We start from the raw sequence: 21,353 nt of genomic DNA, 5'->3' as shown, positions 1-21,353 counted from the left end.
ATGCCCCTCCTGGCGCACCACCCGCATCTGTGCTGAAGGCACAAGAGTTTTTTTTTTTTTTTTTAGATTCTGTAATTGCTTTACTCCAGCAGTGAGCAGACTTCATCAGAAGCAGGAGGAGCAGCCGGGCTGCTCCACGGACCATGACATTCAGATTTGCGGTCCACATCCATGCCTCTTTTTTTTTAATCATCAAACAATTTCTTATTAATAAACAAACTGGAGACAGTTTCAAAAACCTAGTATTAATAAAAACATCACTATGAATGTATTTATTCTCAATACCATTCTCAATTGTGTGCGGCGATCGTGCGCAATGGCACACATGCCAATTATTTCGCATGCATATAATAAAATGAAACCCTAAATACAGCAGATATAATTATATTACAGGGTGTAGAAAATAACAGGCTATGCAAAATAATAATAAAGCAGAAAATAAGCGTTTTGCCCACTTGCATTAGATTGGTGTGGCGAAAACGAGAAAAATCACACAGAAAAGCAGGTCAAGAGAGTTACACCGAAAAAAATGAGCATCACACTAAATACAAACAAAAACACATTGATTTATTCGATCAGTTATGAAATTAAATTCGGAATTTATGACGAATTGTAGGAACCTGCGTTTAATATTCTAATATAATACACATCCCTAAACCATCCTTAAACCATATTTTTATTTAATCGTTACATAAACATGAAATCCAGAACCCTATAATACCATATCATTTATTTTAAATAATAATAAAAAGATACATTAACGGAATGAGCTGAGAAGAACTAAGAAAATTAAACTGGTTTAGTAATTATTTTTTTATAGTGACTTATAGTCTTAGACTTAGTCTGCTCGGAGTTTACCATAAGCCATTATGTACATTATACGCGTTTTAACATTTAATTAGATTTATTACAGATTCAAGTAAGTATTTATAAAATTATATTTACAAAGAAGTAGCATTTTAAGAATACACATACCATATGCATATGTATTATATGAACAAGCATCCACCTTTTTCTGCCTGGAGCGGGCGCTACCATTTGTAAATTTTATGGGTGTGGCTTCCGGTCTCATCCGTGTCCCGCTATTTGTAGCTGTACAAAAAAACATTTTGCTAATTGATATTGCAAAGCGGTGTGTCTTACCATATTATTTCAATGTATTAACTTAATTATGAACACTCTGGTTTGTAGTGCAAACAGTTTTACCGTTTACTGAACCTTGTTATTCTTCTTTTTTTCATTATAGCATTATAGATAAAAACCCGGAAGTCTCACCCATAGGCTTACTTTGGTGGATATATTTAAATACAAGTGCATCTGGGAAATTATTCTAATGCATATTTCAATGTTTGTGAAGAAATGCAGTAATTAAAAGATAGTGGTGCAAACATAAAGGTCACTTTATGAACGTCTTTGAAGACGAAGCTTTATTCACAGATTTGCACAGAATGTACAGAAAACATCAACTGCTAAATCCGAGTTAAAAATAAAGCAAGGGCAGCACAAATGTCCTGTCACAACACCATGGCTCCTTGGCTCCATTCATAAAAACATAATTTATATTAATTTAAGTCTCTGATTAGTCAATTAGCATTACATTCTGTACAGCAAAAAGCATTAAGTAGTCATTATGTACGTAACTACTAAAACTAAAGCCAGTGCTTTCTGAAATAATGCAAAGGTTCTTTTGAAAACCAAACCATAATGGTAACAACAAATGGACTGAAAACATGGTGTATTACTTAAATAAAAAGGGCATCAAAAAAATCTTCCAGCTGTACCAGATCAGTCTGATTTGTGAATGAATCATCTCAAATGATTCAGAACTGACTCAAAAGAATGATTCTTTGATGAATCGAACATCACTTTGTGTTCTTTTTAAAGATTAAAAGCCTCTGATTATTGTAACTGCATGGAAAAGAATGTGTGGTACATTACTCAAAAATTCTCATTTTGTGTTTCACACAAGAACGAAAATCATATGGGTTTGGAGAGTAAACAAAGCCAGAAATTTCATTTTTAGATGAACTCTTCCTTTAAGGACAACCAGCATTTTTTTGCTGACCTTGTCAGTCACTTTCATTATTTACAGAAGCTGTAAAGCTTGATGGTTAGGGCTGTGTTATTAGCCTTCGTCTCTGGGAGGTCTTCCTCAGTATCTTTCTGTAGTCATAAGGGTTGTCCTCGCTTTGACTCTCTGTAGAGGGCATTCTTGAGAACGAGTGCCTGTGGACAGAGAGGGGCAGATAAAGCGTGACTTCACACGGAAATGAAGACGCAAGTGGGCAAGGCAAAGAAACCGGGGAGGTTTTTTACGCCTTGATATCTGCATCTTCCACTCAAACACATTTATCATGTCTGCCACGCAGTGTACTGCACTGAGGTCAACGTTTTGAGGATGGTATTTGTTAAACAGACAGACAGAATGATGCAAATGTGTAATGTTCTTTCACCTCTCGTCCGTTGGGTCCTTAGGGAGATCAGATTTAGGGACATCAGACAGTGGTCTCTCAGAAGAGCGTCTTCTTTCAGTGGATGATCTCCGTCTGCTCGAACGGCGTCTGTCACTGGGCAGGCTTGTGGACTTATTGCTGGACAAGCCCTGGTAGTACTGGTCATCATTGTCTAGCCTTTTGGGGCTGGTGGATGCAGAGAAAACAGATGAATTTTGGAGATTGTTAGAGCTAATTCCCATCTACTTTGGAATGACATATGGTTTAGTAAATAATAAACTAACTATTACTGTTTACATAGTTGTATTTGTAATTCTTTGTTACCGAAATCCTCCTCCTCGCCTTCAGCCATAGTTTATTGCACTTGATCATAAACAACATCTATTTTGTCATAGCAGGCTGCTATTAATGGGTGGCCATTATGCTGTATTGAGTGCATTTCATTGCTGTTCTGCAGTATGCAAGCGACAGCCTTCAGGACAGGCTCTGATTCATGACTGGCTTTTCGGCAGTGATGGACTCAAATGGAAATGTTCTTTCAGTGGACTTTACTCATTGTCTCAGGGCTTATCAGCAGTGTTATGTAATGAAAACAGCGATCTATGAAACCAGTGAAGCCATGAGTCGACGGCCTGCCAGCCAGACCGTGGATGCAATTATATCAGTCAGCCCCACTGGCCTACTGATGCACTTCCTGTCTGGCTCACTAACAAACCAACCCCCCATCCCCCCAAAAAACAACATACCATTTTAATACTATTTTTTATATAATTATATTATACTTGAAATAGATATAAAATAATATAAAATATATTAATATGAAAATGATTATATATGCATATTTTAATTTTAAATATTTTATTGTCATAAAAATGCCAAGATGAAAAAATTTCAAAATGCAAAAGAAAAAATATATTTTTGTATTACCATAAAAGGATAATAATTATTCTTCCAATAATAATAATAATATTAATTATATTATATAATTAATATATTATGGTGTGGAAAACCTCATTAAATGAATGTCAAATATTAAAATAAAATATGTTAGTTTAAAATTGATAGAAAAAAGTATTTAAGCTTCTTCTTCTTCTTTTTTTTTTTTTTTTTGTAAATTGGAGTAATATTTGTTGTTCTGACTCAATGTTGAATAATTGTATTTATCATATAATTAATGTATTAATTATATGGAGAATTTGTGTGGAAAACCTTATTAAATAAATATCAAAATGCAAAAATTAAATATCAATATAAAACATTAATACACAAATGATTAAAAAAAATATGTAATACATTTTTGTATTACCATACAGGGGTCTTAAAGATAATAATAATAATAATCACAATCATCATCATCATCATCATCATTAAAATAAAGCATTTAGGCCTTTAAAAAAAAAAAAAAAAAATGGAGTAATATTTGTTGTTTTCTATTTATGCTGAATTAATTGTATTTATGATATAATTAATATATTATTTATATGGATAATTTGTGTGGAAAACCTCATTAAATAAAAATCTAAATGCCAAAAAATTAATGTTAATATAAAACATTAATACACAAATTATATAAAAATATGTAGTATGTACTTATATTTTTGTATTACCATAAAAGGGTCTTAAAATAATCATCATCATCACTATTAAAATAAAGCATTTAGGCTTTTTTTTTTTTTTTTTTTAATTATATAATAGTAATATTTTTAATATTTTAATATTGGTTCTTCTGAATTGGTGGACTACATAATTAATTATATTTATTATATAATTTATATATTAATTATATGAAGAGTTTGTGTGGATGTCAATGTCAAAATGGCAAATGAAATGGCAAATAAAATATTAATATAAAACATATTAATATAAAACTGATATAATAATAATAATAATAATAACAATAATAATAATTTATTTTGAGAGATTTGAGTTTTGAGAGATTAATTCAAGTGGCAGCTACACACTGCTAGAAAAACAGAGTGTTCTGCTACGTCTGTTTGCTCTGTCTCTCTAGCTCTGCACATTTGTACTGCAGTACACCTTCATTACTTGCATGTCCTCAGCTTGCCCTTTTTTCCCTCAAGATACCTTATAAGTCCCGTATCACTCTCTGCTTTCTCTCTTTCCAGTATTTCTCCTTGACAGAACATGGGCCAGTTATCAGAAAAGAGCTAGAGATTTGTCAGTCCTACTGACCTTCTCACTCCTAAAGTCAAAATGAAACGTTCAAGCTTCTTTTTACATACAATATTTACACGTAAAAATAGGATATTCAATGAGAAAAAATATACATGTTCTGATCTATCATTCACAGCAAGACCAGAAACATATATATTATTATGAAAGCTGATTTCACAAATACTGAAATGATGCATGCTGCTCATCTCTGACTTGCAAAAACTACTAGTCCTTGAAAACGGGTGTCTCTCTGAATGTTGTTCTAAAGCATCCGGCACACTGTCTGTCAGAGCTGTTTGTCACTCATCCAGCCTGTGAAATCTCCTGTCAGCGGCGCTCATGGAGGTCCAGATTCATGTTCACACACACAATATTTCACACATGCCGTGGCACTGTAGATATGTCACACTGGCCTAACCTTTGACAGCTAAATGCTACAGGAACTAGCTGTAATATACAAGCTATTAGCATCAGCATTATTAATATGTGGGTCATTCTATAATTAGGGGTACATTTAGAATTTGACAATGTGAAGAAAACAGTTTTCCTGTTTCCCAAAAACCCAAACTTGACCTCACGTAGCTGCTTTGAAACAATCTATATTGTATAACGTGCTATATAAATAAAGATGATCTGTAGGAATATGTGCTTTTACTGGGTAACACAGTTGACAGACAACTTAGTTGACATTTTTAGTGTTTTGGGCCTATACTCAACATGGAAGCCTAGAACTACCGAGCATATGGTATGTTTAGAAATATATTTTCATAAAGAAAACATAGGTTTTAGTTAAATTGTCTTGATAAAATCTGCAGCAATAATACTTGTGTAACACTGTTGACAGTCAATGAATCCACTCTTGACACAGGTTTGCTAGTTTAATAATAGGGGAAAGAGAGAGAACATAACTTCTAGTGTTTCATCATACTGTGCAAATTATGCGAGAATGGGACAAACCATTCCTTTTTGAGAGGGGGTTTTCTATTGGGTAACTTAGTTGACAATGGTTTTTCGGACACAAATAAAACGAATAACAAATAAAAGTTAAATCACAATAAACACTTATTATTTTTGAAGCATACACCCAAATGTCTTGATAACCTAATCTAACTGAAGGCAAAAACTATTAAATGCATTTATATTTGAGGTCATTTTCATGCTTAAAGGAGAAGTCCACTTCAAGAACAACAATTCACAAATAATTAACTCACCCCCTTGTCATCCAAGATGTTCATGTCTTTCTGTCTTCGTGAAGAAATTATGGTTTTTGAGGAAAGCATTTCAGGATTTTTCTCCATATAATGGACTTCATCGGCGCCCCGATTTTGAACTTCTAAAATGTAGTTTAAATGCAGCTTCAAAAGGCTCTAAATGATCGCAGCTGAGGAAGAAGGGCCTTATCTAGTAAAACGATCGGCCATTTTTTTTTGCGGAAAATAAATAGTTTTATACTTTTTAAGCACAAAAGCTTGTGTAGCACAGGCTCTGGGATGCATGTTCACAACGCTACGTACTACTGAATTAAGTTGAAAGGTCATGCAGAATGTAGGCGCAACTACAGTGTTTGCAAAGCGAACGCACAAAGACTAAGAAAGTGCAAGTAAGTTTGTAAACGCTGTTTACAAACAAAAAGTATACAACAATGTCCTCTCAAGTTGTAGGAGAAAATAAAATGGAGTTTTTCGCCATACTCAGTACACAGACGATGAACTTGAACGAATCTTTTTTCAAGTCATTTCGTTCATCTTAGCAAAATATAATTAAAATGTTACGTGTTACTTCCCTAACACATCTACTGCTTACACAAACGTTGATCACACTACAAACAAGACTAAACTATAATGCTATAAGAAACAGAAAAGATTAATTCATTGTTTACCTGGGTCTTTAGTCTACGATTAGCTCACCTCACCTCTTATCTTACGTTTTCGGGTTTGAGTCGTTCGTATCACGTGACAGCCCCATAAGATGAACTCGAAAAACCCAAAGAGTCGAAACAGGTGAACTAATTTCAGTTCAGAACCTAATAGGATGTTGCGCATGCGTGACTGAACGAATCACTCCCCAAGATGACTCGTTCTTCCCGAGTCACATTAAAGATTCGTTCAAAATGAAAGAATCATTTAAGAACGACCCATTACTAATTTGTTGCATCATGGACGCGCATTCCAGAGGCTGTGCTACACAAGCTTTTGTGCTTAAAAAGTATAAAAAAAAATATTTTTTGAAAAAAATTACTGATCGTTTTGCTAGATAAGACCCTTCTTCCTCGGCTGGGATAGTTTAGAGTCCTTTGAAGCTGCATTTAAACTACATTTTGGAAGTTCAAAATCGGGGCACCAATGAAGTCCATTATATGGAGAAAAATCCTGAAATGCTTTCCTCAAAAACCATCATTTCTTTACGACTGAAGACAGAAAGACATGAACATCTTGGATGACAAGGGGGTGAGTAAGTTGTTCTGGAAGTGGGCTTCTCCTTTAAATGCAGAGTAGAATAAGCAAATCGGACGTCTGAATACCAGGGTTGTATGTGATATGAACATCATTTTTGAACAAAAGATATGGCTTTTTCAACATATAGTAGTGTGATTGGGAAAAATATAATTGTGTACTAGAAAATGAAGCATCAGGGCTTTATATTGATGAAAATATATAAAAATATACTTCATGGACATGAGATGTACCCACAGTTATAGAATAACCCATATATAGCTTTTGTCACTTTGTCTGCAAAGCAGCAGAATCTAAGAAGAGGGCACATTGTTGTTTAGTTTAACACTTCTGCTAATTGATTTACCTTTGTTTTCTTGGCCTCCTTTTATCATCCTGGACAGACCTCTGGAAAAGACCCGGCATGAGAAAGATCATTAAAACTGAAGCCCAGATAATCCTTAGATAAAGTGAGTGTCATTGTGTGATGTTGACTCACATGAATGAGTGTGTAGTATGTGGAGTCCTCTGGCGTGTTCAGGGTCTTCGGTTGTTGTGTGCGGCGAGACGTTCGTGACTGTTTTGTATCAACTGTGGAACAGAAAAATAAAAGCTGAAAAACAATAGAAAAAAACATGGTGCCTAGTGCTATTTGACCTTGAATCCTATACTTTTAAACCTGTTTAAGTTGTGTCCTTAGATCTAGTGCTATAAGTCTCCTGTGTGAATGTGGAGCAAAGAGAATATAACAACTAATTCCCTGGTGGGGAGCCCCATTGCCACACACAGAAGAATAGGATCAGCACACAACATCCAGCTGACCTTTGACCCCTTTGTTCTTATCGAACAAACCGTACGGCATGGTTTAACCCTTGGGCCTCGCTATTTGTAATTATCCACTAACAATCAATCAGAAATGCCCTACCAGTCACAGCATGTTCCTACACTGTCACAGACATGAAAACGTAAGAATGAGAATGAAGCTGTGTTCTAAACCCTAGTGAGCCTTCTTACTGTCTGCTGTCTACACAGGCAGCGCTCTTCAGGCAGACTTTGAGGTTAAACTGAACCTAATAAATTCCTGAAATTCTCAACATGGGTCTCACTTGAACTGTGCTGGAGGCTCAATTAATTGCAAAAGAGTTTGACATTAGCATGTTGCTAAGCTAACAATGCAATATGAATGGACCATAATATATCGCACAAACTGGGTAAAATAGTGAACCTTACTTAGAATGACTATTAGACTAATTGTATTAACAGTTTTCATTACTAAAAGAAATACATTCATTATTTCTCTTATTTCCCTTAGGAAAATTAACCATGGTTTTACTGTAGTAAACGAGTAGTAAGCATGTTTTTTGGCATATTGATTACCATTTGTATAGCCACCAGTTTTACTACAAATACCATGATTAAACTATGGTTAATGTAGCAAACCCATATTTAATTTGTGGTTACCATGGTTTAACTATTGTATTGTAACTATAAAGTTTCTCTTCCTTTGTCCACCATCTACTTAAAAAAAAAAAAAAAAAAAAAAACAACATTTAGGCCTAAATGTAAGATGTATGTAACCGACTTACATACAAAAAAAAGTCTATCCACTTGGATTACACAGTTTTAACATACATTACTAAACTTAATGTTATGCATATCTGTACATAAATAAAATGGTTAAAAATTCAGTATTAAAAAAAAGAAAATCATGGCATAGTTTATTTGCATCTATTTAATTTTATTTAAAATACTCAGATCAGCACAGATATTGTCATTGTGAAAATATTTACATTTATTCAGTTATTAAGTATGATGAGGTTAAAATATGGATAAGCAAAAATACATAAAATATTATATAAAATAAAATATTATTAAAATTTAGGCCTACATTTTTTTGAATGCTCCTAATTCTATTTATTATATAATTAATATATTAATTATATGGAGAATTTGTTTGGAAAACTTTTAAATCCCAAAAATAAAATATTAATAAAAAACATTGATATAAAAATTATAGAAAAAAGTTTGTATTACCATAAAAGGGTCTCGAAGATAATATAATAATAATAGTTATTATTAAAATAAAGTATACAAGCTTTTTTTTAATGAAATAATATTTTTTGTTCTGACTTTATGCAGAATTGATTTATTACTTATATGAAGAATTTGTGTGGAAAACCTTGTTAATTGAATGTCAAAATGTCAAAAAAGACATATTAATAGAAAATGATAAACCAATGTATTAACATAAAAGGTTTTTAAAGATAATCATCATCATCATCATCATCATACACCTATGATGTCTAAAAATAATAGGTAGCAATTTAATTTAGTCCTGTTTCACATGTACATACTATATACTTATTACAGTAATTACAATTACTGGGTAATAATAAGTAGGCACTAACCCCGATTTTCTTAGATACACTGTAAGCACAAATACAGTGTTTAACAAAGCATTAAAAATGGATGTCTTTGATACAAAATACTTCCTTATCAAATATGATTTTTTCTTAGCGATCATCACCAAAAGGTACAAAAATGACCTTTGGTTTATTTGAATAGTATCTGCTAAGTCAAGCACTGTTTATCACATAGAAAGGTCCGGTGCAAAGAAAATTAATCAATGTCCACCAGGACCAGCGGGTACAGGCTAGAGAGTTTGTCATATTTATTGAACATGTCTCTTGAAAGGTCATCAGCAATTCTTGATTGCTCAGAGGTATAAAGCCAATTTGCAGCTCTTATATTAATGCTTGCTGTAATTGCCGGGGCACTTTTGCATGCAATGCGATTAGCATTTAAAGACCTTTCATGTACATGGAAATGTGACTGGCATTCAAAGGTCACTTCTATGTGGAAACAATAATAATTGCACAATAATAATTGTTTCCACACAGAAAGACTCTGGTTAAGATTATTCATAATGACTGTGGAGCTTCTAAAGACATTTAACATTGACAATAAATCATGTGACAGATGACCACAGTATTTACGAAGCAAATGTAATCCCTTTAAGCAAGATTTTGGTAGAAGTTCAGCTTTCCTAAATGAGATTAAGACTATGTGACAGGAGAAAACAGATCAGGAGGTCATATCTGTCAACACAGAAACCATAATCACTGCTGACAGAATAATCTGGTTTCATTTAGACACAAGGTGCATATCACGAATAATAGAATCTCTGCAAGAATTATCCTCCCAAAAGTTATTAGACATATCGCAAGAAAAATCAAATGAACAGCAGATCTGCTCAGCTGGGGGAAATTTTCTGATGACACATCTTGTTGAGCCCAATTTGCATGTTGTGGCACTAGACATCCAATTTTTGATAAGATCAGTCACTGTTAGAGAAAGGGAAACTTCACGTTCTGATAAAAATGACACCAGGCAAGTATACTACAGGAGTTTAATTAAGGTAATGTTTTCTTGCTATAAGCAATTTTAATTTTAAAAATACAGCTGAGGTCAAAAGTTTAACGTACATCTTGCAGGATCTGCAAAATGTTAATTATTTTACCAAAATAAGAGAGTTAATACAAAATGCAAAAGGTTATTTTTATTTAATACTGACCTGAATAAGATATTTCACATAAAAGACGTTTCCATATAGTCCACTAAAGAAAATAATAGTTGAATTTATAAAAATGACCCCGTTCAAAGGTTTACGTATGCTTGATTCTTAATACTGCGTTGCTACCTGAATGATCCACAGCTGTTTTTTTGTTTGTTTGTTTGTTTCATGATAGTTGTTCATGTTTGTCCTGAACAGTTAAACTGCCTGCTGTTTATCAGAAAAAATCCTTCAGGTCCCACAAATTCTTTGGTTTTCCAGCATTTTTGTGTATTTTAACAATTTCCAACAATGGCTGTATGATTTTGAGATCCATCTTTTCACACTGAGGACAACTGAGGGAGTCATATGCAACTTGGCAGAAGGTTCAAATGCTCACTGATGCTTCAGGAGGAAAAATGACGCATTAAGAGCCAGGGTGAAAACTTTTGAACAGAATGAAAATGTGTAAATTTTTCTTATTTTGCCTAAATATCATATTGTTTCCGTTTAGGACTGCCTTTCAAACACTACAGACAAACACTACAGAAGATGCTTACATGTTTCCCAGAAGACAAAACAAGTTAAATTTACCCTGATCTTTAAATTCAAAAAGTTTTCACCCCCCCACCCCCGCTCTTAATGCATTGTTTTTTCCTTTTGAAGCATCAGTGAGCATTTGAACCATCTGTAATGTTTGCATATGAGTCACAGTTGTCCTCAATGTAAAAAGATGGATCGCAAAATCATACAGTCATTGTTGAAAAGGGTTCAAATACACAAAAATGCTGAAAAACCAAAGAATTTGTGTTTGTTCATGACAAACAAGAGACTCATGAACAACTATCACTAAAAACATCTGAAAACACAGCTGTGGATCATTCAGGTAAAATTCAAGTATTATTTTCTCTTGTGGACTATATTTAAACATCTTTTATGTGGAATATCTTATTCAGGTCAGTACTAAATTAAAAAAAATAACATGTATTTTGTATTAACCCTCTTATTTTGCTAAAACTATTAATATTTTGCAGATTCTGCAAGGTGTATGCAAACTTTGACCTCAACTGTAGATATATTTATCCACATTTAAAACAGTAAAATAAAATAATAAAATAAGTTTTCTGTTCAAATAACCAAAGTTACCCCTGTGAAAAGAAGCACACTTTAGCATTAAAAAATATATATATTTTAAATTTTGAAATGTGTATGTCATGTATTTAAATATATTTGTAATTACACAGAATATTTAAATTTTATTTTTATATTTATTTAATTGAATGTAATAGTGCTTTAAGTTAAAAGTACTTTAGCATGTTAGTCAACATAATATCAAAATAATATCAAATAATTGTAGTTCTTAAAACCATGGCAAAAGATTATTAAAACAATGATTTAAAATGAACTTTAAAGCAAAACTTTTAATTTGACATTATTACAAAGTGCACACTTTAAGTGTCAACAAACAAGCAGGAAGAATGATTAAAATTACTTAGACTTTGGACAAGCATGTACATAATTTACAAAGGACATTTACCTGGTGGCTGGTAGTAGCCCATGTAGCCATTTATGGATTCTCCTTTGACAAACATGCCATTTTTGCTGGGGTTGAGCTGATGGGCAAGGATGATTTCATTTAACTTCTTCTGCAGTGTTAAGTAATCTTCAGAGGCCTTAGTTACCTGAGCAGGTTACAAAGAATGTCATCAACTTAATTTCGTGTAAACTCCACAAAAATAATTGAGGCAAAGAATGTATCAAGTCTCATTATTAGGATGATACATTTTGAAAGATTAGTCCATTGAAAAATAAACGGTCATCATTTACACACCTTCATATCTATCCATATACATTCTTTCATCAACCAAACACAAAAGGTCATTATTTCGGAGAATGTTCATGCTGTTCTGTTCCACACTATGATAATCACAAAAGTAGCCAAACAAAACAACTTCTCATTTTGGAGACTCTCAATTTCTTCTTTTATGTTTCACGAAAGAAATACAGGTTTGGACTGATATAAGGGTGATTAAATGATGACAGATTTGTCATTTGTGGGTAAACCTACACAAACACAAAAAAACAAATCACCTGTCTGAAGAGTGACTCCACTTCCTCATCCTGTTTTTGTGATGTAGCTTTCAGGTTTTTTCTGTCTTTGTAACCTCTAAAATTGCTTTGGATTTTAATGGCTGCCTGCTCCTCATCATATCCGCCTTCCTCAGCCTGAGCGTCTGCATCTTCCTCTTCACCCTTCCGTTCCAGCTGAACATCTGTGATGTCCAGAACTTCCCCATTCTCCTGCTCCTCTAACTCTTCTGCTATTTCTTGCTCCTTTCCAGTGGCTCCTTCTCTCTCTGCCCTCAATCGCTTCCTCTCCCGGTGGCCTCTGAAATTGCTCTGTAAAACAGTTGCGGCATGTTCTTCATCTGGAGACTGACTAGAATCTAGCTCTTGGTCTTGCTCAAATTCTAACGGAGGTGGTGGAAGATCCTCAAGAGAAAGGTCTATTTCTGAAGCATCTGGAATAGCCATATCATCTTTTGGCTTTTTCTTGGGGATTTTGCCTTCCTCCTGGAGTCTTTTACGCTCTTTGTGACCACGGAAGTTGCTCTGAAGAACCACAGCGGCTTTGGCCTCTTCATCTTCTCCTGGTGGTTCAGCTGGAGTCTCATCTCCCTGTTCCATTTCCTCTGTGAATTCCATCAGTTCTTCCGGAGGTGGTGGATCTGGAATCGGAAGCTCCTCTTCTTCTGGAGGACTATTTGTCTCCTTCTTTCCTCTAACCGGCATTTTTCCCTCCTCTTGGAGTCTTTTACGTTCTTTATGACCTCTGAAGTTGCTCTGGAGAACAGTGGCTGCCTTGGTTTCCTGTTCATTGTCTTCATCTCCTCCACCTGCAGCCTCTTCCTCAGCCTCCTTACCTTCTTCCTCCATATTCTCCTGCACTTCCTCTTGTATAGCATCCATATCTTCTCCAGAAGTGACTTCTTCAGGGGCAGATGAGGAAACGGCCAGCTCATCCCCGGTCAAGGTCTTATTCCGTTCCCGACGCTCCTTGTATTTCTTCCTTTCTCTGTAACCTCGGTAGTTGCTCTGGAGGACCACAGCGGCCTTTTCATCAGCATCATCTGTTACCATTTCATCTCCTTCCTGTGGAGGCTCCTCTGAAACTGGACTTTCTGCTTCTGACGGGGCCTCTGCCACTTCTGTCTTCTCAGCTTTTTCCTTCTGCATAGCTTCCCTGTGTAAAATAATTCCATTTATACTGAATTCCACTACTGAATTCTTGATTCTACATGTACAGTGCCTTGTGAATGTATTCATACCCCTTCATTTTTTCCATGTTTTGTTATGTTGCAGCCTTACGTTAAACTGCTTTAAATCACTTTTTTCCCACATCAATCTACACACTACACACACCGTAATAACAAATCACAAAACAGGTTTGTAACAACTTTGCAAATTTATTAGAAATAAGTATAGAAAAAAATGAAATGATTCCATTGCATAAGTATTCATGCCATTAAACTGTGGCAAATTCATTTAAATGAGTATGATTTGAAAAGGCACACACCTCTCAGAAAAAGTCTAACAGCTGAAAATGCATATCAGAGCAAAAACCAAGCCTTGAGGTCAAAATAACTGCCTGTAGGGCTCAGAAACAGGCTTGCATCAAGGCACAGATCTGGGAAGTAGTTCAGGAAAAAATTCTGCTGCATTGAAGGTTCACATAAGGATGTAGCCTCCATTATCCATAATGGAAGATGCTTGGAACAACTAAGACTCTTCCTAGAGTTGGCCAACTGGCCAAACTGAGCAATTGATGGAGAAGGAGCTTGGTTATTCTGGTAACCAAGAAACTGGCGGTCACTCTAGTTGAGCTCCATGATCATATATGCAGATGGAAGAAACTTACAGATGGACAAACATCACTACAACACTCCACCAATCCAGTCTTTATTGCGGGGTGGCCAAACTCAACCATATCCTCAGTGAAGACACATGAAAACCCACTTGGAATTTGCAAAAAGCACCTAAAGGACCCTCAAGAAACAAGGTTCTCTGGTCTGATGAACCTCAATTCCAAGCATCATGTATGGAGGAAACCAGGCACTTCTCATCACCTGTAGAGTACTATCCCAAAAGTAAAGTGTACTGGTAGCAGCCTCATGCTGTGGGGCTATTTTTCAGTGGCAGGGACTGAGGGACTCGTCAGAGTAGAAAGAAAGCTCAATGCGCCAAAATACTGAGTTAGCCTTAATGAAAAGCCAGTGCAGAGCATTCAGAACTTAAATGACCCTACGCACACAGCATGAGTGGCTTATAGACAACTCCGTGAATGTCCTTGAGTGGACCATCCAGAGCCTTGGCTTAAACACAATCAAATATTTCTGGAAACCTGAAAATGTCTGCCAGCCCCCATCCAAGCTGACAGAGCCTGAGAGGAGAAGCGGTAAGGCAAAGAATGGCAGATAACTGTCAAATGGAGATTTGCAAAGCTTGTCGCATCATACCCCAAAAGACTTCAGGCTGGAACATATCAAAACTTGAAAAAAATGAAGGGGTATGAATACTTTCACAAGGCACTATACTTGCTCTGACTGATCAATTGCAGCATTAGACAGTTTAGGATTTCAGTATATATTATCCATCCATCTTCCAAACTACCAAATATAGGGTTGCTGAGATGCTGGAGCCCATCCCAGGAAAACACCCCAGATGGGTGACCAGTCCATGACAGGACTAACACACAGACGGACATACGTTCACACCTATGGACAATTTAATATCACCAATTCACCTATTCCGCACGTATTGAATGGACTGTTGGGGAAACTAGAGCACCCACAGGATGCGGGGCAGAACATGCAAGCTACAAATGAAAGGCAAGGACTTAACCTTCATGACCCTTCAGGGTTGTTCATGTCAGTATCCGGTGTTACTGGCGTCTCTCGTATCACTTCACACCTTCTTTCTTTTCATACCAACACAAGTTGGAATAGCTGTTTTAATTGACGCTATCTTGCCAATTTGGTAAAATGGCCTCGCAGGACTTCAGTATTAATTTTATGGTCAGCATATATGTTAGATAGCAAGCGATTCAGAGACTTAAACCAAGAAAATGAAGACAACGCTTGAAAGAACAATGAACTTGTAGGACGAAGAGCTTGATGAGAGAGATTTAAAATAAATTAAAAAAAACCTTTGATTAAAATGTTGTATTTTATTTAAAGCTAATCTACAAGAGGATAAGATTATCTGCAAGAAGAACAGGACTTACTTTTTCCTCTTGAAGCTTTTCCTCTCTTTGTGTCCCCTGTAATGGGCCTGGATTTTTGCAGCAGCTTTGTTCTTCTCATCTAGCAACTCCTTGTATTTCTGCCTTGCCAGATATCCTCTGCACACTGTATGAAGAGGCTGTGATTTAGCGCAAGCGTTTTCATTCTAAACTCATTTAACACAATGTCTTCAATGGTTTTAGAACTTTTTTGGTCTTACCTGCTTGGAATTGTGTGATAACTGCTTCAGACTTTGCTTTGCTTTTGTCATCAGCCACTCTTTTCCTAACTTTGTGTCCTCTGTATGCTAAAAGAAAGAAGATTTTAGAGTTGGTTCAGCAGAGTATTCTGCATTTAAATACACATCTAGTCGACAACATGCTCACCTGACTGCAACACCACAGCACTTTGTTCTCTCTTTTCCAGCATCACACGGTATCGTCTAAATGCCATCCAGCCCCGCACATATGCTTGGACTAGAATAATCCGGTCTGTGGTTTGTCTCACCATCAGATTCAGTTGCTCCGCATGATAGTACTTAAGAAAGACCTAAACACATAACCATCAAACTTATGAGCTTGGTTGAACAACAATGACAGTTGCTGTATTAATGCCTTTCATTCACAATCACAAACCTTTGTTTTGCCCAGAACCCAGTTCTCTAGTTTGGCCTTCTCCAAAATAACAGCACAGGTCTCTGGATTCATTGGTGGCTCCTCATTGGCTCTAAATGCTAATATAGAGTACCTGAAAAAGACCAGTGGTTACTCTCTACAAATGTTGTGTTCAGCCTGTTGGGTCTTTTTTGGGGGGGAGGGAAGGTTGTTTTTAATATTTTTACCCAGATGCTGGGTTAATTTTTAACACAAATGCTGGGTTCAACTTGTTGGGTCAATTTATTGTGTTATTTTAAATATTTTTTACCCAGGTGCTGGGTAGTTTTTCTGTAACTAAGTTGCTGGGTCATTTTTAATGCTAGGTTGTTTTTTTTCTACCTAGCCACTGGGTTGATCCTATCTCTGACGAAACAACCCAGCTGTTGAGTTACAGTCAGAGCGCGAGTTTTCTGAGTCCTCTAAAGTAAAGTAGGGAGCGGTTCTCAGTGCAGCCAATTTGGTGCACATCTTCAGCGAAATAAAGGTTTGCATACATTTTACTGTGCTGTAAATTGTATTATTTACGCAATGCAACATAAGGACAAGATGTCAGTCAGCTGCGTCAGCAGCGGTCACTTTGCATGATGGAAAAGCCTTTTGCCTTGGATAAAATAAATTTATTTTATTCGTTATAGTACTGAGTTTAATTTAATTTCACATGAAAATATGTTCTCTAATAGTACTCTTTGTTTATGGGCAGGTTTTGGAGCCAGTCACTGCAACTATTGGCTACGAGTGAAATGCGAGGCCGCAGTCTGATGTTCGCAGTTACCCCGGCGAAAAGCAGCCCTTCACCGGCTCACATTTAGGCGACACACCGGCACAAGAATTAGCGCTAATTCTGTAAAAAGTGATTACAGAGAACGGTTCAATACTTTAAAATGCTACTTTTAAATGTTACATTTTTTATGTCTAAAATGCTTGTAAAACGAGTTTAAATGTACACTGTAAAAAACAATTTGTTGAGTCAACTTAAAATAATTTGTAACCTGGCTGCCTTACAATTTTTAGTTAAGTCAACTCAAAAAAAGTTTATTCAACTTGAAATGTTAAATTATACTGACAACTTAGTGACATAGTGACAACTTAGATATTTGAGTTGAATTAACTTAAAATTTTAAGGCAGCTGGGTCACTTACCCATCTGTTAAGTTTAGCAAACACAAATATCTAAGTTGTTACTCAGTACAACTTAACATTTCAAGTTGACTAAACTTATTTTAGTTGACTCAACTTAAACATTTTAAGGCAGCAGGGTAACAAATTATTTTAAGATGACTCAACAAATTGTTTTTTATTTTTTACAGTGTATGTAATATTGTAAACTATGCTGTATTCACCCAAATAAATTCAATTTGTCTTGTGTTTTGTCCATGTGTTCCTGCTTCATCTTCAAAATGTTCATCTTTTTATTTTTGCTGTTGCCTCTAGTAATTCTGTGTTGTTCATAATTCCAGTCAATTTTAAGCCAGCAATACAATACTTTTTAAACATTTAACCCAACCAGCTGGGTCAAAATAATCCAGCATGTGTTCTGTCCAATATTTACCTGGCGATGGGTTGCCAAATAAACCAAGTTGGGTTGTTTTTAACCCAGCAATTATTAGAGTGTAGTAAAAGTCAACACTGAATGTAATAACTGAGAAATTATAGACTAAAAAGCAATGCGCTAGCGCCAGTATCGGAAAAGGTGGTGGTCTTGCAAAATTTCGATTTTTAAAATTTTTTACTGTACTTTTAAAAACTAAGACCAAAGATCATGATGAGCTATAATGAGTTCCATGATGGCTTTGTTTGTAGGGGGCCTATGTAGTCACATGGTGTCATTATTCATTTCTCAATCATTTAAAAAACAGGCCAGTTATGAGACAGGTCCATTGTCAGAGTAGTGGCTCCACCACCAACATAAACACCATTTATGCTCTTGATATATAGTAACATGTAGTATCTGTCCAACCTCTCAATGAAGTTGTTGAAGAGAATGCGATGGGAGTAGCCCTGTCTGCGTATCTTGGCCGTCTCTAGAATACCAGTGTAGCGTAGTTGGATCAGAACCTTCTCCCTGTCGAACTTGTGGGCTTGACGATCATTGTTGGGTTTTATGCAACGCACAAAGTGAGGCTGGCCTGCTACCATCTTTGATAACAGATCCATTAGAGAATACTGGAAAGTACAATGAAAAAACAAGATTGTGAACATGAATGTGATGATTTTTATTGGTTCTTCTCATTACTAGGTCTTCAAAAGTCTTACTCTGAAGTAAGAGGCCACAGTTTGAGTTTTCATGTTGGTGGTTTCTCTGGGGTGACGTGTGGTGTCTCCTGTGCTTTCCGCCTAAGCAAACACAAAATATTCAGCATGCTGAAAACTTGTGGTCATGAAAATCTACAGAAGGGATATTGGGGTCTTTTTTATAAACATAAAATTATCTGTTTATAATAACTTTACGCTGCCTCTTGAACAAAAAACAAAAAATAAAAAATAAAAAATAAAAAAAATAGTTATACAACAAAGCCAAAGGTCAGGGTAAACACACAATCACCGTTTGTACAGTGTCAACTGGCAAGGCAAGCATTGTTTTGTCATGGGTGGGAGTTAATTTCCGAGAGGAAGACTGAAAAAGAAATGCATAAAGATTGTAATAAGACAGTCTTATTTGAATCCATAAAGCTATTTTTATTTTAAATAGTAAAGAAATAATATACATGCATTTAACTGCAGGATTCATTAGCAACGCAATCTAACAAGCATTAATTTTGCCAATCATCAATAGGGCCAAATTCCTTTTTTAAAATGGCCATGAATATTTCACCAGGTTATATTATCAGTGTGTTTCAACACTGAACAAAAAGCAGAATCACACACTGACACAGGTGCTTTTATTTTACGTGGGCTAAAATGGAAGGAATCTTTCATGTGAAATTTTCTAAAGACAGCATGTTTAAATATGCAAATGAATGGTAATGTATGCAGGTCTTCATCAAAGACATCATTTCAATATGTTTAAAACCCTCATTCATTTCAGAGTGCAACCTGAATGTGAGCTCTAAGTAGCTCATGTGTTCTCTTAGGAATAATAAACTTGATGCTAAAAACATAAAACTTGGAACACAAGAACATGTTTTTAAAATACAACTACACATAAACACATTAAGGTAATTCTCCTTAATTCCACAGGGACACTCAATTCTAATGTGAATTATATGAACTAATCAAGCTGTAAATCAGCCAATCTACAAATGCATTAGCTATTAGACAGCTGGTAGGGCCACATGAGAAGATACTCTTTCATTCTCACAGACGTGGGTCATTTTCAGGAAATGGTGCCAAGTGCATCTCCATGATTACTGATGCAATTAACGGATCTTTGCTACAATATTTGATATAATGGACCGACTGAACTTTTAAACAACTAAATTTTATTTATTAAATGTTTGACTTTGTTAAACCAAACTTTGGGTATCATGTTACAAAGCTGAAACAAAACATTTTTAAAAAGAGAAATGGCATAGGTTTTTAAATGATATGCATATGGCAGTCAGCTAATGTCTAAGGTAGTATTGTCCTGGTACTTTGGGTCTGAGGGGGGAAAAAATGATTTCTTTAAAAGTTCAGAAGTAACTTTTTCAAATTAAATGATTAAAAAAGCACCGTCTTCTGAGAAAGACCCACATATATATAAAAAAAGACCCCAAACCAAGTGCCGACTGGCAAAAGGCGCATATCCTCTATGAGCACACATCTCTAATGTATAGCACAGATACTACAGGATCATTACCTCACTGAATGATAGAGTACTGAACAACATAAGACCCTCCAACTTTAGAGAGAAGATATTATAGGAAAGAGGAATAGAAATATCATTGATGGGTATGGAGTGTGGAGAGACAGAGAGAAAAAACAGAGGTGGAAAGAAAATTAGTGCATCCCAAAAAGTGAAAGCGCTGAAGCTCTGGTCACACTTTATTTTGAAGTCCAATTTTTGCTATTAACAAACCGTAAACCATGACTTTTGACTCAATAAACTTTTAATTTGCTGCATATTAATAGACGACCAGTCAAAAGTTTTCGATTTTTTATTTTTTCCAGTGTTTAAACATTAATCAAACATTAATGTTTCAATGTTTAAAGTCTCTTCTACTTACCAAGCATGCATTGATTTGATCCAACGTACAGCAAAAACAGTAAAATCTTGAAATATTATTACTAGTTAAAATAACTGACTGTAATTTATTCCTGTGATTTCAAAGCTGAATTTTTAGCATCATTACTCCAGTCACATGATCCTTGATTTCTAATATTCTGATTTGCTGCTCAAAAAAACATTTATTATTATTATGTTGAAAATAGCTGAGTAGAATTGTTATTAGATTTCTTTGATGAATAGAAAGTTCAGAAAAAAACATTTTTTTTTCTAAAACAGAATTTTTATGACATGTCTTTATCATCACTTTTGATCAATTTAAAGCATCCTTGCCAAATAAAAGTATTAATTTATATAACTCTATATACTCAACTGTTTTAAATATTGATAATAATAATAATAATAATAATAATAATAATAATAATAATAATAATAAATGTCTCTTGAACAGCAAATCAGCATAATGGAATGATTTCTGAAGGATCATGTGACACTGAAGACTGAAGTAATGATGCTGAAAATTCAGCTTTGATCACAGAAAAAAAAACATTTTAAAATATATTGAAATAGAAAACTAGTTATTTTAAATAGTACAAATATTTCAAAATTTTAGTGTTTTTGCTGTACTTTAGGTCAAAATGCAGACTTGGTGAGCAGAA

General features: G+C 35.0%; 1 protein-coding gene across 1 annotated transcript in view; it reads right to left on the bottom strand.

Moving 5' to 3' along the window:
* Positions 1 to 1,475: 1,475 nt before the first annotated feature.
* Positions 1,476 to 21,353, bottom strand: part of myo3a (myosin IIIA) — a 105,242-nt gene continuing 85,364 nt past the window's right edge. The window contains exons 25-38 of the mRNA XM_051098242.1: positions 20,329 to 20,370; positions 19,093 to 19,164; positions 18,804 to 18,884; positions 18,508 to 18,713; positions 16,531 to 16,642; positions 16,282 to 16,444; positions 16,116 to 16,202; positions 15,898 to 16,021; positions 12,705 to 13,857; positions 12,151 to 12,295; positions 7,560 to 7,651; positions 7,428 to 7,468; positions 2,454 to 2,639; positions 1,476 to 2,226 (exon numbers count right to left, since the gene is read on the bottom strand). Coding sequence (XP_050954199.1) covers positions 2,112 to 2,226; positions 2,454 to 2,639; positions 7,428 to 7,468; positions 7,560 to 7,651; positions 12,151 to 12,295; positions 12,705 to 13,857; positions 15,898 to 16,021; positions 16,116 to 16,202; positions 16,282 to 16,444; positions 16,531 to 16,642; positions 18,508 to 18,713; positions 18,804 to 18,884; positions 19,093 to 19,164; positions 20,329 to 20,370 — 2,619 coding nt within the window. The 3' untranslated portion in view covers positions 1,476 to 2,111. The remainder of the gene's footprint in view (positions 2,227 to 2,453; positions 2,640 to 7,427; positions 7,469 to 7,559; positions 7,652 to 12,150; positions 12,296 to 12,704; positions 13,858 to 15,897; positions 16,022 to 16,115; positions 16,203 to 16,281; positions 16,445 to 16,530; positions 16,643 to 18,507; positions 18,714 to 18,803; positions 18,885 to 19,092; positions 19,165 to 20,328; positions 20,371 to 21,353) is intronic.

Source organism: Labeo rohita, chromosome 24 (assembly GCF_022985175.1).
Source record: "Labeo rohita strain BAU-BD-2019 chromosome 24, IGBB_LRoh.1.0, whole genome shotgun sequence".
Classification (NCBI taxonomy): Eukaryota; Metazoa; Chordata; class Actinopteri; order Cypriniformes; family Cyprinidae; genus Labeo; species Labeo rohita.
Note: the sequence above shows the minus strand (reverse complement) of the source record. Positions and strands in the feature narration are given on the sequence as shown.